General features: G+C 44.1%; 1 protein-coding gene across 4 annotated transcripts in view; it reads left to right on the top strand.

The window, feature by feature from the left end:
- Positions 1 to 13,136, top strand: part of TBC1D5 (TBC1 domain family member 5) — a 728,182-nt gene extending 715,046 nt beyond the window's left edge. For all 4 annotated transcript variants that reach the window (XM_088463373.1, XM_088463358.1, XM_088463381.1 and 1 more), the window contains one exon: positions 11,911 to 13,136. In XM_088463373.1, the coding sequence (XP_088319499.1) occupies positions 11,911 to 12,210 (300 nt within the window). In that variant the 3' untranslated portion in view covers positions 12,211 to 13,136. The remainder of the gene's footprint in view (positions 1 to 11,910) is intronic.
- The last annotated feature ends 6,465 nt before the right edge of the window (positions 13,137 to 19,601 follow it).

Here is a 19,601-nt window from a genome sequence, read left to right as displayed (position 1 = left end):
GGCTTTTTTAGATGTTGTTTGGCAAAATCTAATCTGGTCTTCCTGTTTTTGTGGCTCACCAATGGTTTGCATCTTGTGGTGAACCCTCTATATTCACTCTTGTGAAGTCTTCTCTTGATTGTTGACTTTGACACATATACATCTACCTCCGGGAGAGTGTTCTTGATTTGGCCAACTGTTGTGAAGGGGTTTTTCTTCACCAGGGAAATAATTATTTTGTCATCCACCACAGTTGTTTTCCATGGTCTTCCGGGTCTTTTGGTGTTGCTGAGCTCTCCGGTGCATTCTTTCTTTTTAAGAATGTTCCAAACAGTTGATTTGGCCACACCTAATGTTTTTGCAATCTCTCTGATGGGTTTGTTTTCATTTTTCAGCCTAATGATGGCTTGCTTCACTGACAGTGACAGCTCTTTGGATCTCATATTGAGAGTTGACAGCAACTGATTCCAAATGCAAATGTCACACCTATAATCAACTCCAGACCTTTTACCTGCTTAATTGATAATGAAATAACGAGGGAATAGCCCACACCTGTCCATGAAATAGCTTTTGAGTTGATAGTCCCATTACTTTTGGCCCCTTAAAAAGTGGGAGGCACATATTGAAACTGTTGTAATTTCTACACCGTTCACCCGATTTGGATGTAATTACCCTCAAATTAAATCTGAAAGTCTGCAGTTAAAGCACATCTTGTTTGTTTCATTTCAAAACCATTGTGGTGGTGAATAGAGGCCAAAATCTGAAAATTCTGTCAATGTCCCAATATTTATGGACCTGACTGTAGATGCTGCTTAGGGGGTTATATTTTCTGGCATGGGATCTTCTATGGTTTGTTATGCAGAATGTGGGGTTTGGCTCAAATTTTAAACACAGCTAAAAGTTCTATTTACCTGTCGCAAGAGTTTAAACTTGGGATCACATTTTAGGACCTTTACTCCTGGTACATTATCTCCACTCTTTGAAGTATGTTGGGAACAGTGTCTTAGTCTAGTTTATTTTCTGGTTAATAATTAATTTGGATAAATCTGTTTTTTTCCTAGCCTATATAATAAAATTGACTGCTGATAAAATGATGATCATGTTGGAATGTAGTTACGGTTGGTGTGCACTCTGACTCCTCCCACCAGTATCAGAGATGCTCAGAAGAGAGTGAGTGGGCGGTGATAGAGACAGTGGAGGAGGTGGGAGGAAAGTGTTGGCATGGGGAAGAGAGAAAAGGGAGTGGCAGGGGAGAGGACAGTGGGGGAGGGAGAAGGAGGGGTGGGGAGGAAGTGTAGCTGTGGGGAAGAGAGAAAAAGGGAGGGAGAGATGTCAGGTGAAAGTGTTGGGGGAAGAAAGTGGGAAGGGGAGAGAGAGTTGGAAGAGGAGGAGAGAGAAAGAGATGTAGGTGGGGTGGAGACAGAGTGGAATAAATGAAAGCTAGGCAACACCGGGCATTACAGCTAGTATTTCTTATTTTACACACAAGTGTCATCTCTCTGGTCAGCATTTCTTATGGTAGGAGCAGATTTTCCATCTGAGTATGACCTCTAATATGAACAATGAAGCATCTGTGTATGCGAACACTTCAGTGACACGCCCACTACACTCCTATTTTACGCCTATAAGGTGGACCATCTACTGTACTTCCATCTGTTTTTGTTACCTTGCCTCTAAATCGCAACTGAGCCTTTGTGCGTACACTGTGTAACGCATGAACCATACAAGCTTTTAGGGGTTTCCACACGCACAGAAGCAAAAAATCGATCACCTCCGTGAATATCGCCATTGCATACGATTCTGAATCAGGCCCTAAGCAAGTACTATTGTCCTAGTCCAAAAACTGATAGAGAAAGGGATAGTACTGGATGACGCTTTTCACTGATGGGATGACAAGTGTAGGGAAGACCTAAAAGACAGTGAATGCTTCTGTAGAGACAACCTGGATGAGTTGTACTGCCCAATACTACCTGTTAAGCCATTGGGAGGTTTTATACTATATACATGCTCATCCATGCACTCTTGAGGGCTGACTCAGGGCCTAAGTCAGACCCGCTCGCGAGCGCTGAGCACTCGGAAGCGGGTCGATGTTAGCCCAGTGCGCATGCGCGAGACCTGGATAGCGCCGGGCAAGCCGTCGCTATGGGTCTCGCTACAAAGGGGGCGTGCTGTCGATGGTGAGTGACAGCACGCCCCCTTTGGTGGGCGTGCCGGGAGCGTGGCTGGCCAGACAGAGGCTTTCCCATGGGAACGCCTACCATTTGGTGCCGGCCCCACTGACATCACAAGTGATGTCAGTGGAGTGCTTTCGGCTCTGATAGAGCCGAAAGCACTCCAGGGCTTGCGGCAACGAGACCCTACCACAAGGGTCTCGTTGCAAGCCAGATGGTCAAGATGGTCTTGACGGCCCTGATTCAGAGCGAGCGCTCTGTCAGAGCGTCCAGCTCTGAATCAGGGCCTCAGTACGGATTGTAGCTGCGAACTCATACGGAACGCAGTGGGGAAAATATGCTAATGCTTTCCAAGCTCAGGCGGCATAGAGACGCCCACTGCTGCTTTCTCACATCCGTCCAATGTCGCTCTTCTGCGTAAACATTGGTACCATCCGCGCACATCTACCTCTCACGTAGCATTTACAGCAGGTCCGACCTGCCGCAGACACTGCAAGTCTTCCCGCACGCAGAGGGCTCTCATGCTGCGTATGCAATCGCTGTGGCTAATTTACCTCCTGTCGTCCTCCTGTCGGGCTGCAGTAGTCGGGATTTCAATCCCATTCCCTTTCCATCATATAAGTGACGATGAAAGCTGTTTTTAAGATAACCAAAAGACTGCTAATAAATGCAAGATATCAACTAACTGAGCTTAAATGCCCACAGAATTTATTATACTGTGCATGACAAAAACTCCAACAGACGTTGGCTATTGCCCAATGTATGAGAGAAGTCCATACAGGTACATACACCTTTCTACATTACTGTATGTTTGGGCTTGTTCTCAGGTACAAACATACCGAAGAGAAGTTAATGACATATTACATCTTGCTGTAGACAAAAGATATGTATTCTTTCCTTGACTGAAGATGTAAAAATCCCTGGTCCTTACAATTATTATTGATGTATGTGCACGTTTCTGTTCAAGACTCAACTTTGTGAAACATCCAGCTAGACCTTCTGCCTTACAATGGAAAGCATTTATAAACACATTAATAGGTGGACACTAATCCCGTCACAGCTGCAACTTTGTATGCAGCAGTCCTGCGGAAATATGCAAATGCTGAAGCCACCAGGATTTGTACAGAGATTCCCATCGGCGGCATCTATGATCCACTGCTTGCATACAAAGACAAACTATCAGTCGCATATTGGTTGCATCATCTCAGTTTAGTTTGTCCCTTTAAAAATATACACCTAAAACAGCTTAATATTCTTCCCTGCCCCTAATGTTGATCAATATTTTCAAATGATATTACTCTGTTAGTACAGGTCCTTCCCCATATCCTATACTACAACCTCTATAAATAGCTTGAATACTAACTACTTTGCTTTTGAGATACTCCACTCCTTAAAGTATGTCTAATAATGTATTATTGGGAGCTGTGTTTCACCACAAACAATACAATCCTGTGTAAAACATAAACACCTTTTCCATCAAATAAAGTCCAAGGGCTTTATGTACTAAATGGCATCTTTTCAAAACTCCAGATTATTAGTGTTTTTGTCTGCTGAATTTAAAACCACAATACTATTAAAACACACCTGGAGTTGCACTTAATAGTATTGCTGTTTTAAATTCTGTGGGCAAAAATGTTGGCAATCGTCAGCTTTGAAAAGCTAGAGTTTAGTAAATAATTTTTTTGTTTTTCTGTGCCTTTAGTATTTCTTTTTTTTTTCCTGTATATGCAAAAACAAACAAAGAAAAATATATTGTATGTAGAGTAATACATTCAATGTAAACAAACTCCTAGGTGATGTATTTATTGGCTCCAAATACATTGTGTCAATTAGAAATCGAAAACCACCAAGAAGATAATATACAGTGGATCACCATATATACCTCTATAAGAATTGTGCTAGCTGGACCCCAATGTGGGACAATCACTTCATATAACGGTCTGTGTTTACCAAACTCTTCTTATATGGATGTTTGGTGAGATCAATAGCATGGAATTCATCTATGAATAAGGAGTCAAAGGATCTATCTATCTAGCACTGGCCGATCAATTGATCACGCCGAGCACACAGCGCCCCCCTCCCCAGCGCCACAAATGGGGAGCTTTTTGCTTGTTTTTTCTTAAGGGGGCGTGGCCACTCAGTCCACGATTAGGCCATGCCCCCTACCCACCCCCCAGCCACCGGGACCCACTGCAGCACAGATGATGGTCGTTCAGTGTGTATGAATGACCATCATCTGCAGATATATCTGCAGATCAATCGAATCTGCAGATATATCTTTCAGGTGTGTACCCACCTTTCCATGTCTGTCCTCCATCACACAATACCCCCTTTGCGTCCCTCCTTCTTTATGTCTCTTTCATCTGTGCCGCCTGGGAGGTCCGAGGTTTCTGGGTCCCCTAGGCAACATTTCACCCACTTTCCTGCACCCTCCAATTCATTCATAATATGCCATGCATCAGAGTTCCCAATTTATAATATACCGCACACCAGTGTCCCAAATTCATAATATACTATGAAGAAATGCCCCAACTATTATGGCACACAGCAGAGCCCCAAAATCATAATGTATATCATACCACCCCAAGTTCATAATATGCTACACATCTTTGTCACAAATTTAGTATATGCCACACAGCTGTATCCCCACGTCATCATTATGCTACACATAAATGCCTCTAATACATTATATGCCACACATTTATGCCCCAATACATAAGATGCCACACAGCTGTGCAGAAAATGTATTGTATGTCACATAGCTGTGGCTCCAGTTCATAATTATGCAACACAATGCTCCTGATACATATGCCACACATATGTGCCCCAAATTCTTTATATGCTATACAGTTGTGCCCCTAATACATATGCCACACATATGTGCCCCAAATTCTTTATATGCTATACAGTTGTGCCCCTAATACATATGCCACACATATGTGCCCCAAATTCTTTATATGCCATACAGCTGTGCCCCCAATACATTAAGCCACACAGTGCCCCGATATATGTCAGCACCCATTAACCCCCCCACACACTCATTCTGTCAGCACTCAATAAACCCAATACACTCAACCTGCCAGCACTCATTAACCCCCCTCCCACACACACATTGTCAGCACTCATTACCCCCTACCATACACACACTCACCCTGCTAGGAAACATTAAGCCACAGTCTCACATTGCCAGCACTCATTAACTCAGACTCACCCTGCCAGCACTCATTAACCCACAAACGCACAGCCTGCCAACACTCATTAACCCACACACACAATGCCAGCATTCATTAACCCCCGCCCACACACACACTTACTCTGCCAGCACTCATTAAACCCACACACACTCACGCCCTGCCAGCACTCAATAATGCCCCCACACACACTAATCCTATTGGCACTCATTAACACACAAGCCCCCAACCCCCTTTTACCCATCCATTAATCCTTTCTCCTCACTAAAACGTAATAACAGATATGCCTTACCAGGCTCCATTCAGCAGCAGCAGTTCTTTGTGTTGTCTAGGATGGTAGAGCTTCTTATGTAAGTGACAGACTGGCACCCTGGGAATGGAGGAGAGGGAAGTGGCGGCCACCACTGCTGCTGACTCTACCACACTGACAGATGACAGTGTAGTGCAGAGGCTGGGGGAGTTTTGGTGGCTTGCTACCTCAGTAGCATCGGCCCTGGTCCTCAGTAGTCCAGGCCGGGACTGAAAGAGACATCCTTCATTTTATTTTTAGGTGGACTCAACGATGCCCTCTAGTGGCCGGTGCCCTTAGGCAGCTACATAAAGCTGCCTGATGGTAGCGCCAGCCCTGTCCCCTCCCCATCTCTCTTTCATCTCTGTCCATCTCCCCCCTCATCTCTCTCATCTTTATCCCCCCTCATCATCCCATCACTGTCCCACAAATGGTGGGGTTGCTGGCTTCATGCACTGACAGGACTTTGGGAATAGTCCTGTACATGGTACAGCACTTGCTGGAAAGTGATGCTGTGTCTAGCAGGAAGTTGGCAGTGAGAGCTGTGAGTTGGTGGAGCTCTTAGACACAAGCCTTTTAGCTTCATATTATAGATAAGGATTTGTCCATAATTATTACTGGGGTTGGCTACGCGATCTCAGCGCACACAATGCCGGAAGTCAGAATCCCGGCACCTGCAGGTAAGTAATTTAACCCTTCACCTAACCCACCTTTCCCACAGCCTAACCCTAACTCTCCCCTCCCGCAACCTAACCCTCCCCCCCAGTGCCGAACTTCTAAACCTAACCCTAATACTTACTGTCAGGGTCGAAGCCGCCGGGATTCTCAAGCCGCGATTCTCATCTCTGTCAGGATTCTGTCTCCGGGATTGTGAGCGCCGTCATTCTGTGCACCGAGATGCCAACTACATCCCCTATTATTGTACAGCCGTGGCCAAAAGTTTGGAGAATGACACAAGTATTGGTTTTCACAAAGTTTGCTGCTTCAGTGTTTTTAGACCTTTTTGTCAGATGTTACTATGGTATACTGAAGGAAAATTACAAGCATTTTATAAGTGTCAAAGGCTTTTATTGACAATTACATTAAGTTTATGCAGTGTGTCAATATTTGCAGCATTGACCCTTCTTTTTCAAGACTTCTGCAATTCGTCCTGGCACTCACAAGTTTGCCAAAGAACACAGCATGAATAAAGAATGGTACCAAACATCCTCTAAGAGCAACTTCTGCAAACCATCTAAGAACAGCTTGGTGACAAACAATACCTTTTCCAGCATGATGGAACACCTTGCCATAAGGCAAAAAGAGATAACTAAGTGGCTCGGGGAACAAAACATCGAAATTTTGGGTCCATGGCCAGGAAACTCCCCAGACCTTAATCCCATTGAGAACTTGTGGTCAATCCTCAAGAGGCGGGTGGACAAACAAAAACCCACAAATTCTGACAAACTCCAAGCATTGATTAGGCAAGAATGGGTGGCGTCAGTCAGAATGTGGCCCAGAATTTGATTGACAGCGTGCCAGGGCGAATTGCAGAAGTTTAGAAATAGAAGGGTCAACACTGCAAATATTGACTCTTTGCATAAACTTAATGTCATTGTCAATAAAAGCCTTTGACACTTATGAAATGCTAGTAATTTTACTTCAGTATACCATAGTAATATCTGACAAAAAGGTCTAAAAACACTGAAGCAGCAAACTTTGTGAAAACCAATACTTGTGTCATTCTCAAAGCTTCTGGCCATGGCTATACATTATTTATTTTTATTATGCGATTTTGTGTTGCTTTTTGTTGACCAGAGGCTATTGCACTGTTTTACTCTTCATGACCTGTATCACACGTAAAATAATTGCACCATTTCTCCTTTGTCACTTTCCCTTCCAATGTATTTAAAAATGTGCTTGTTTGTGTTTATTATGGCTGCATTGTTTGTAATGAAGTAGTACATCATCTTTAACAGAGGAACATGTTGAGAAGACATATGGCATTATGTGTAAGGTCATTATCAGAGGAAGCTACTGCTAGTATGTTCTGTCATCATTCATTTAATCAGCAGCAGGGGAAGCTTGTTGAAAATATGCTTCATGTCATTGTGGATTTCCTATATCTGAGACGAGCTCAATATTTAACCTCTGACAAATCTACGTCAAAACACCACATATCAAAACATACAGCGAGAATATATTTGTCTGTGGATTTATTTCTTCTCTTTTCTAGCTAAACCACATCTAAGCCTACGATGGTTCTATGTGCTGTATGTCCACAGATCCTTGGGGCAAGCCCTTTATTTATCGCTGGATCGCAGCCATCATTGCACAACTGGATACAAGCCAGTAATAATTTTCAGATGTTAGAGAATTATTATGTTGGAACATAAATAACAACTCAATGTGGTTTTAGTTGAGCCGTAAAGTAAGAAAATGTGTTCTATGATATAGTGTATATATTTTTTAAAAAATCTTTCAAAATGTATTAATGTTTTGCATGCTATACAGTCCGTAAACCGTGTATACATTGATTGAGCCTGTAGATTATTTCATATATAGTATATAGAAGATTGGTTCAATAAATAAGGTAACAAGTCCTCTCATTGAGTAAATTTATTCAACTCATACATATATGTATAATCAACAGTATGGCCTTGGTACAGATTATCTTTCCATATAGTTCCCATACTTGTCTAAGCAAACACCAAGACATCTATCCCAGCATAGAAGAAATTAGTGTCAAGCGCCTGAAGCCAGGACATGACAGTCTTGCTGAACTTCACAGTTGGTTGCAAATCACCTTCCACCCAGGTGCTTCTTCAATGGCCCAAAGAGATGGATATCATTCGCTGCCAGGTCATGGATGTAGTGAGGATGGTCCAGTACATCCCAATGGTGGCACCTGAAATACTCACGCTTGCAGTGTGGCCTGGTGTTTAGTGCAACAATACGACGTTTGTTCGCAGCAGCCCAAGTAGTTTTCGACTAATTGCCCTCTGCAACTGGCTCAATGTGTCACAATAGCCAACAACATTCACAGTACCTTAAAATGCGTCTTATTCGCAAAGTGATGCAAATAGGACGCACAATATAGACACACCGTATATAATTATAATCAGCAGAAGCTACTTGTGCATCCTATTCACATCGCTTTGCAAATAAGATGCAGTTGAAGGTAAAAAGTCGTAGGAATAGAAAATTGCACTACTGTACCGAGTCACGTCACGGCATGGTGAGACTAGAAGGGCTGTTTAATGTGGAAGGAAGATGGACATCTATATATTGTAACCACATGTAGTGCAGCCAAGGTATCTATAATATCCGCCTTGTTGACTTGTAAATGAGAGGTTGGCGTTCCTACCTGTCTTATAGCAAGACATGACACATGATTGTTTAAGTCTCTTGAGATCTTTGTCATTTTGAATGACATGCCATAATGATCTGCGGGAATTGGATATGATTTTATCTGAAGTGTTAAACTTTTGAATCCGGTGCAATGGCTTCCTGATGAGGAGAAAGGATTAGTGTGTGTGTGTGTAGCCTATGTTACTCAGAGGATCTCAAGGAACATTTCAGTGAAAACCCGATCAAAATTGGTTAAGCAGTTCTAGAGTTTATCGTGAACATACATACTAACGAAAGATTATATAGTGTATATATATATATACTGTACAGTACGTATATATATAATATGTAAATGTGCAAACATTGAAACGTTGACCACGGAGACCATATGTGTATGTATTTTTTTCTAATCCCCTGAGTGCTGCTTCATCATGCATTTCTACATATAGTGTACCCAGCGGGTGCAGCAGGCACACACACACTTGGACCAGACTGCAGATTGCTCCCCTCCACATACACTTGGACTGCTGATTCTTCAACACACACCAGACTTACCTGATTCTCCCACTGTAGCAGCTGCCTGTGTCCTGCCTGCAGCCTCCATTCAGGCACTGGCCATCGACCATTGATGTTTTAAAATCATCGATGGTGGCTGGCCGATGTCATCTAGTTTTGACATTAATGGCAGAGAACCATTGGAACCATTCGATGGATGACTGGGAGCCAATGATTTTTTTTTTTCCTCAGAGCTTAGCCCCGCCACCTGGCGTCCGCTAAGCCTCGCCCCCATTTCTGATTGGCCGGCAGCCTGGCATCCCTCAGCAGTGGTGGCCATCGAGGGGGTGAAAACCATTGATGGTTTGTGTGCCATCAATGGTAACCACTGATGGTCCCATCAATGGACACTCCACCGATGGCCATCGCTACTCTCATGGTCAGCTGATCTTCTTTCTTGCCAAATAAGTCAACAGGGTGGGAGGTGTTGGGGAAGAGGGCGGCACGAGATAGAGTGCAAGAGTAGATCAGTCATCAACCATTTACTCAAATTTGTTAAGTGTCCACCCCACCAAAATAAAAGCTAACACCTGTGTTAACTCCAAATTGTACAGTGATGGAACAAATTTTCTGTTAAGTAAGCCTGGTGATATAATGAGGATGTAGTTATGAGACCAGCGGTCGCGATGCTGCCAGTCTCAATACTGACAAGGGACTAGCTGTCGAAATACTGATGCTTATGTTAATCCAGACGGCAGAACGCTGAAGGAGGTCAGCTTGAACAAAGTAGGTCCGGGACGTCCTTAGCATTAGTCACGGGGGGGAGGGTTAGGTTTAGGGAGCATAGCGGGGTTAGGTTTTGGGGTGAGGTTAAGCACCTCCCGGGAGAGTTAGGTTTATGGTGCGTTAAGGAGGGGGTTAGGGTTAGGCACCCCCGGGGGGGGGGAGTTAGGGTTAGGTACTAGGGAGGGAGGTTAGGGTTAGGCACTAGGGGGGGAGGTTATGGTTAGGCACCACGGAGGGAGGATAGGGGGAGGGGAGAAAGGTAGGGATAGGGTACTAACCTGCCTTGTCGGGATCTTCTTCCTTCAGGCTGCCGGCGTCGAGATATGAACCGGTGGCTATTCAGCCGCCAGGACTTCATACCCATTCCGAAGTAATGATGTGCCTGATATTAGAGTAGAGAGAGGTCAAATTGAAATGCAGTACTGCAATTATGGTACAGATTACTAGTATGATCTGTACTGTATATTGTTAGTATATATAGTATTATTGAAGGAGAACATTTAAATGTACTGCCTATTTCTACACATATACTGTAGTTGTGGTAGCCAATATTCCCATCAGTGAGGATGAGTGCTGCATTTCAGTGTTTAGATGATGAATACAGTTTCATTTCTTTTAATGCATCTTATCATCCTTAATGTAAAACAACGTGTTTTATTAAATGTATACAATACTGTCACTCATTTTATTATATTTGGTTTAAACCTTTATATATCATACCTTCCAACTTCCATGAAGGTTGGCGCATGCCCCAAAAAGGGGCATGGCTTCATGGCAAGGTGCGTGGCCTCGCATGAGATGCCATACCTGCAAACCACACCACCACGCTGGGGGCATGCCCAGCACTCCGGGAGCAGAGGGGCCTGTGGCCCCTCTCTCCTCTCTTCAGTGAATAGATGCCGTGCGCACAACGTCTATTCAGCTCATGCTCTGCTAAGCAAAGCAGTGGGTGAGAGGGAGCCTCCCCACCTCCACCCTCCTTGGGACACTACAGCCCAAAGGAAGCATTATGAGAGAGTGCCCAAAAAGCAGGACTATACTTCCAAAATCAGGATGGTTGGGAGGTATATTATTAATATATTCTTGACATTAACCAATGTAGTGAGCTAAAAGTTTGCCCGTCGGGCAATGAAAAGCTCGAAACGTTGCAAGCACTTACTGTGCCATCTTCACTTATGTAATCCGTCCGCTGAGTGCCGCTTTATGGAATCCAATATGTGTATCTACAGCAGGCACCATGGCATATTGTCTATATAGGAGGAGCGTGCTAGGTCATTTAGTGACATATATATATATATATATATAAAACGCAGGGCGGCACTCCGTAACAAACATGTCCAACCCTGCGTTTGGTATGTTCAGTCTGCCCTGCTGCTAGAGGCTGACTGTGGAGGGCACCCGGCTCAGGAATTTGTGGAACCATGAATGCCGGAGTATTGGATGTTTATATATATATATATAGTATGTATGTATGTATATATATATATATACAGTATGTATATGTGTGTGTAAAATATATATATGTTAGCAGGTGTTCCTTAAACTATGCCTAACTAACCCCTTTTTCTTTACATTTCAAATAAGAATAAAAGCATGTAAAAAGAAATTCTACAAAGATAGACAACTTGCTTAAATAAGCCATATAAATTGTATATCTTTCCCATTTTAGGCTGAAGATGCCATATGTGGAAATACTGAGGGCAGACACTCGGATGATTATATTCTGATCCCCAAGGAAGAAGAAAGCTGTTGCTATGCTGCCATCCCTGAGCCGGCACAGAAGGAGACGCTGCAGGAACATAAGGGTGCAGCAGAGAAGACAGAAACTCCTTCCCACGGACTGACCTTCTCAGACCCTCTAATGGGGGGAACCCCACCCTCCAGTAACCTCAGTTCTAGCCCAGATGACGACAGCAGCAACAACAGCAAGGATTCTGATTTCACCATTGTTAACCCATTAGACATTTAACAGTTGTATTTTTTTTTCTTTCTGTTTTTTTTTTTTTTAAGATAATTTGTAAAATGAGGAATTTCCTTCATGTACTATGACACATGTAGGGAGTAATTTTGTTACATACAAGCAGCAGGAAATACCCAATCCTGTTCATTTATGCAAGCTGTTATTCAGTGCACAATAATAGACATTAAAGAGAATATAGCCATTGTCATTATTGCCTTACATGTATAACTACTACTAGTTAGTGTATGTCTGCTGGATTCTGTATGTAACGTCCGGCTTAGCAAGTCAGGCGCTGACTATATCTGGATCTCCAGCTGTGATTCCATTGATTGGCAGCTGTGACTTATAGATCCACAGCAAGCTGAAGAGCCACATGTTGTCTCACCAATGCTTTACTTGAATTTGATGAGATAGATACTAATAAGTGCTACTGAAAATAATAGTTCTATTATGCCAACAGAAATATGCATTAATAAAATAAATCACGACTCTATTTTATGTATGCTGTATGAACCATATTTCACCAAGGCTTGTCTCATCAAGCTGAAAAATATTATTATTGTGATATGCCAACTGAAGAAGAGGAGGAATTTTAGTGCGAGACGGTGTTAATGTGTAACTATGTCGTCGATTGCAGATATGGTAGCTCCAGAGTCACTGTATCCCCTTACCGCTGCAAAAATCGGCGAGCCCAGGTCAAGAACAGCCCGCCAGGGGGGTGAGTTCTGCTGCATTTGCGGGCATTCCTATACCATTGCAAAGCAACTCGCGCCCCACCCACCACATGCGGGGGCAAGTTAATTGAATCGACCCCTCTGTTTCAGTCAGCAGGAAGATGTCATGTTAGTAAATTGTTAGAATAGTATAGACACTTGAATAGCAGATTATTGTGCTATATTACTGGAATTCAAAAGTGTGTAAAGTAGACCTGTTATATTTCCTATATTGAGCTCTTTTAAAAGCTTTAAAAAATACTTTGTCTTGTTCTCTTTGTATTAAAAGCAAGAAAAAAAACTGAGATTCAATAAAGTTCTGTATCCTATACCTCCAACAGTGCGGAGGTTGTGATCGGGACATTGTCACACAGAAAAGGGGCGTGGCCTCAGTCTGGTTTCTGTCATGCTGGGCGCATGTCGGCACTTCCCAAGCTGCTGGGCTGTTCATAGTCACTCTCCATAGTGTATGAATGCAGAGCAGCAGTTGAGAGGAAGACCTCCTAACCTTGCCACTCCCTGAAATGACACTGTGGCCTGCGGGTGGGATGGCAGGATAGTGCCTAAAAAGCGGACAGTCCTGCCAAAATGTAAGATTTCTACAGGGGGGTTTCCAATGCTTGATAAGCCTAAAACACACTTTCTATAGTAACCAGCAAAGTTAGCTGCATCCGCCACACAGTGTGTGCTCCAGGTAAGTTCATCGCTACAGTACATATGCAGTTAGATACCTGCACCATGGAGACTGGAGTTCTTGCGTCCGCCATGTGGACAGTGCCACTAACTGGACTGCAACTAAAATGTTATCGTTTTACATTTTCATGCTTTCCTAGTGTGTTTGAACCCTCAGAATATATACTGTACAGTTATATATTTACAATCTCAGTCAATATTACACATGCTTTGTGGTTGACTGACGTTCTGCATTACAAAACATAACTTACATAGGAGCTACTGACAGGACTTTGACATAGACTCATTGGCACAGACAGACTAACACAAGCAGGACAGAGGGACAGACACACTGACAGTCCTGAGAGACAGAACTGAAAGACACACAAATAGTGCTGGAAGACAGAAACACTATTCAGACTGACGGTGCTGGAAGGCAGGCACACAGGACAGATGAACTGACAGACTGACACTGTGCTTGCTTACAGTGTCTCTGTATTACTGATAAGCCTAACTGTGCTCACCCTCTTTCCCCTGCATATCAGGAAGCTACAGATTTTTCTCCCTGAGCTGTGTGCTAGCGCTTCATATTAGGGATGGCCATCGACCATCGATGGGTTTTGCCATTGTTGGTGGAAATCCAATGGTTCACTGCCATCCATCAAGGGTGACCATCATCGGATAACCTACCGATGGCCATCTCTACTCCCTATGACACTCAGCTTATGATTGGTCTCAGGGGCGTAGCAAAACTTCCCCCGTGGAAATTATTTAGAAGTTTATCCATTTTGATAATTTTAAATCTGCCTACTTAGCTGACATGCAGGATTAAATTAATGGTGATTAGCATATAGCAAGTATTATAAATAGAAAAATATATTTTGTTTAAAACTATATAGTCTCCTTAATCCTAATTGTTTATGATATAGCGTGGTATATAAGAAGGCTATGAATCACTAATAAATCGATTAGTGAGGAGAGACAGAGGGCCTGATTCAGACCCGCTCGCGAGTGCTATGCGCTCGCAAGCGGGTCGATGGTGGCGCATGTGCACGACGGAGCCGCTCCGTCGTGCACATGCGCGAGACCTGGATAGCGACGGGCAAACCGTTACTCCGGGTCTCGTACCAAAGGGGGCGTGCTGTCGATGTTGAGTGACAGCACGCCCCCTTTGGTGGGCGGGCCGGGGGAGTGGCTGCCCAAACGGAGGCGTTCCCATGTGAACGCCTCCATTTCGGGGCGGCCCCACTGACATCCCGAGTGATGTCAGTGGGAGAGATTTCGGCTCTGTGAGAGCCGAAATCTCTCTGGGGCTTGCGGCAACGAGACCCTACCACAAGGGTCTCGTCGGAAGCCCGATGGTCGCGATCGTGACCATCTTCCTGGCCGCTCGCTATAGCTGTGGGTGGTCATCCACAGCTATGCGAGCGGCCAGGAGGCCGCTCTAAAAAACAAGAAGGCCGGCCCTGATTCAGAGCGAGCGCTCTGTCAGAGCGTCCGGCTCTGAATCAGGGCCATAGATGGAGCCGACTAGACCAGTGAAAGCAGATACCCTGCAGCAGCAATTAGAGGCGGTCTAGTTGCAGCCCCATCCTCTACACCTACTGAGATCTGCTGCAAAATTGAACAGGTGTGTAGGTATATATTGAGTGTTTTAACTGCGTCCAAGTCTCCAGTTGGCTCCACAGAGGACTGGACAAGTGTGTACCCATCTTAAGTCATGCAGTGTCACATCAGATGAATGATTTGCTTTATCCATTGTTTCTAAATTAACAACTCCAGATAAAATGAAAGGAGGTGTCTGAAGAGGTAAGAGCGACAGGTCAAAAATTTGTATAGTACTTATCTGAAGATGTTATTAAGATTATTTTTCTGAAGATGTTGCTGTTTAGGACCTCATTGTAAGATGTAATCCAAAGTCCATATCAGTAATTATTATCCAATGTCGCTTAAATAAAGCAGGAACTACTGAGAGAGATCAATGTAGGACAAAATGTCACCACAGAATGGCTGCCAGTAGCTGGGCATCCTTTTTATAGGACTGTAACCTGCAATATGACATCACCATGCATGCAGGCAGTATCTAGAGATGCCTGTAGCTTAGATCCAGCTCTGGGCCCAGATGCCCTGCAGCAGCACTCTGGTGAGAATAGAAAAGCCTGGGCTCATTAGATGGCACTGTAACTCTATGCATGAATAGTTGCAATTCCAACCAAATTGCAAGGCAGGCAGAATAGTTTGGCATGAGACAGACATGAACATAAAGATGCAGCTTGAGCAAAATGCAAACAGAGCCAATTCAGAACAAGACAAATGGGGATACATGAAACGTAACTTAGAGGCTGCCAAGAGAGCTTACATTCTAAAGGGAGAGGTTGAAAAGAGACAAAAAGAGCCAGTGGGATTATAGGCCAAGGGAGAACGTTGTGTCCATCCTGGTTGCAGAAATAAAGTAATATGCTGAAAATTCAAGGGTGAGAAGGCATAATAGCAGAAAGATAGTATATGACTAATGATAAATGCTTGAGGGCAATAAAAGCAGAAAACAAATGTTAGACAGTGGTAAACGAAGTAAACAATAAAAGTGGGAAAACAAAATGAGAGACAATGGTAACCACAGGTTAGATGCAATGGTGCAGTATCTTCTTTTAGGTGGAGGGCTTTGTTTCATCTCTCAGACAAGGAAAATCAGGTTCAGAGAGTGCATGGGCTGCCGAACTCGACCTCAATTAGCTGATTCAGGCTGGTCAATGAGCAGTGCTCAGAAAGGTTACGGACAAAGAGGGAATAGTTGCAGTCCAGTGATGCATTGCTGGGGAAAGTGGCAGCAGACAAGTCAGAGGTGTCCAAGCAATAGGAGGGTCAAGCAGAAGGACAATTCTGGTGCAGTCACTGGATCAATGCATAGAACAGCAGGCAGGGGACAGTTCATTAATGAACAATCTGGGCTCCCTCAATCACATTAATGCCCTCCTGCATGCTCGATGGGCCAGCTGAAGATCAGCGATCTCTTCAAAGATGTCTCCTGGGTCTGTGCTTCATCTTCGTCCTGATCATCTTGGATTCCGAGGACGGAGAGTGGATCCAGCATCAAAAGTTAACATACTGTAGGATTGGGAGTCTTTGTATATCTACAGTCACTGTTACAACTGTTGTAAAACGAGATACCAAACGTGAGAGAAAGGGGCTCCAGGCTTGTTAGTAGTCTCTGGCCTTTTGCCCCTCCATAAAAATTTTTATTCCTATGCCCCTGATTCCTACTCTCGCTATTTAAAATAGATAATGCTTCTAATGATGCCACTTACACTATATGCATGCTTTAAAAGTACAGAGGGAGATTCATTGACGACACTACTGCTGGGTCACAGGGGATGCGATTTGTAATGAAAAGGAATCACTGCACCAGTATAAATTCAAAAGGCAAACCCTTTCCCCCTATTATTGTATAGAAGGATGCAGTGCTTGTGGTAGGATTTTCCTACCGCAATCATGCGAACAGTTCAGGCTAAGAAACAACCAAGTGATGTGGTCGATGACGCTGCTTTGTTAATTATGCACACCCTTAAAATGCCCGTTTTGACCGTTTGGCACGCCTGCGTTCAGATCACCATTACCCGTTTTCAAGCACCTTCCCCTGTTACCACCCACAAACGCCTCATCCTGTCACTCAAATTAGCAGGCACTCGCTATTTTGCGAGCGCTCGATTTCCGACCGCAATGACTGGTTGGCGCATGCGCATTACGACCCATGCGCATATGTGCGAGCATCGCTCGGAGCGAACGAGCGGCCGCTTACGAGCGGCTCTGAATCAGGCCCACAGTCCAGACACGAGTATATTGGGGTAAATTTTCTAAAGTGAGAGTATTTAGAAGTGGAGATATTGCCCATAGCAACCAATCCGATTCTACTTAACTTTTAACTAGCACCATCTAGAAGATAATAGCTAGAATCTGATTGGTTAATATGGCACCATCTCCACTTCTAAAAACTCTCACTTTAGTAAATTTACCCCATAGTCTCTGTCCAGAATGAGGCTTAAACAGGAATTTACCGCTCTGCCTTTACCTACTCACAATGGCAAAAATATGTAGAATTCAGTCGCAGTGGATTACTTTAGTGAGTATTTATACTAGCTCAGACCCCCAAATTAATAATGTAGAATCAAACATATGTGTGTGTGTGGGGGGGGGGGGGGGGATTTGAGGGTTTGGTGCTACCACTAACACCTATGAACAAGACACAAGGAGAGAAAAAAATGGAAGTGTCAGTTGAGGTGCACTAACTTTAAAATATAACTTTTATTGAAGACATTTTAATATCATTCTGTATATTTAAAAGCGAAAATAAAGAGTAAAATTAGAAAGTGAAAGGAAGAAGTGAATAAATAAAATACACTGTGTGTAATGCCCTCACTCAATGTCTAAATATGTGAATGAATAAAAGTATTTAAAAAAAATAATGTCTCATATCTCAGTGGGCGGAATTCAATTCTTTTCATCCCCTATTGCGCCCGACGGAGCTATTCTATTCTTGCTCCTGTCGGGCGCGATCAGCTGCCATGCGCTACATTTTAGCTCGCAGTCCCTGGGGGATGAGAGCTGAAATGTGCGAAAAGTGACACGTTTGGGTGCCCAAACATCACTTTTCGCGATCGCGCCCAGCACTTTGGTCGGGTTTAGCTGCTTTACGCAGCTAAACCTGACCTCTATGGGCGCGATCACGGCGAAGAACGGCAGCAATTGAATGGCGGCCCGCGATCTCCTGTCACTTTAGACGGGAGATCCGGACCGCGTAATCAATTGAATTCCGCCCAGTGTATTGACCTGTGTTTAATCAAAGTGCCATCATGGGACATATATAGAGTTCATGGTGTCATTCCACATCCAGAACCCATATTAGTTAGGTTCATAACACCATATTTGTAAGACCCTGTCTTACAAATGCTGCAGGAGGCATCTGCTGACTTAAGTGATCCGCAGCTGTGTCCGAGAATGCAGCATCAGATCACTGTGTGAACATCGGCTATCTGCATAACATTCAGGTTACTAAGGACGGCCAGTGTTTTCATGAAGCTTAAGTCAGTGAAGCTGCGTACAATGATGTAGTAACTAGCTTCAGCACACCCAGAAAACAGGGCCGACATGCCTAGTGTCTGGGAAGCTGCCAGACGTTGCCCCCAAATCAGGCAGCAGTATCCGGGCACTGGGAGCGAGCAGAAAGAGAACTGAAAATGAGCAGTACAGATCCTACGCATGCAAAGATTTTAAAACATCAGAGTTGTACACAAACCACAACTCTGAATCAGGCCTACAGTTCAACAAAGGTATGGTGCTTTTGTGATTTATGCTTTAAGCTGTTCCTAAGCCATGTCACAGAAATAGAAATAGTAACATAAATGTCTACCTTTACAACCACCACATTATAGTTGGAGGGGGAAAAATATATTGCTCACATTTGTCACTTGCTGACCAAGCATATTATATATTATTTATTCAATGTGCACCCTGGACTATTGCATACCTCCCAACTTTTTCCACTGGGGAGTTGGGACTTGCGCGTGCGCCCCCGAAAAGGGTGCGGCTTGATCATAAAGGGGCGTGTCCTTGCGACATGCCCCCATTTACATTACTAAGGAGCGTGCCCAGCATCTCGGAGATGCTGAGCTACCCCCGGGCTTCCCCCGTGCTGTGAATAGATGCTGTGCATATGCGCACAGTATCTATTCTTGCTCTGCATACCCGCTGCTCTGCATAGCAGAGCAGCGGTGTATGCTTCCCCCCCAACCGCGGGACACTGTGGCCCGCAGGCGGGACAGCGGGACAGTCCCAGGAAAACAGGACTGTCCCACTGAATGCGGGACAGTTGGGAGGTAAGCTATTGTGATAGCAGATGGTGCACCTGCAATAGGCCAAGCTGAAAGCAAAGAGGCTGTCTTCCCAGACAAAGCTGAAAACAGTGGACCTGGGCTGCGTGTCGCACACGTTTTCCAGGAATGCCAAGACTAGGGTCTGCAT

The sequence above is a fragment of the Taudactylus pleione genome, unplaced genomic scaffold (assembly GCF_031769625.1).
Source record: "Taudactylus pleione unplaced genomic scaffold, aTauple2 ptg000053l, whole genome shotgun sequence".
Lineage (NCBI taxonomy): Eukaryota > Metazoa > Chordata > Amphibia > Anura > Myobatrachidae > Taudactylus > Taudactylus pleione.
The sequence above is the reverse complement of the archived record's forward strand: the minus strand, read 5'-3'. Positions and strand labels throughout refer to the sequence as shown.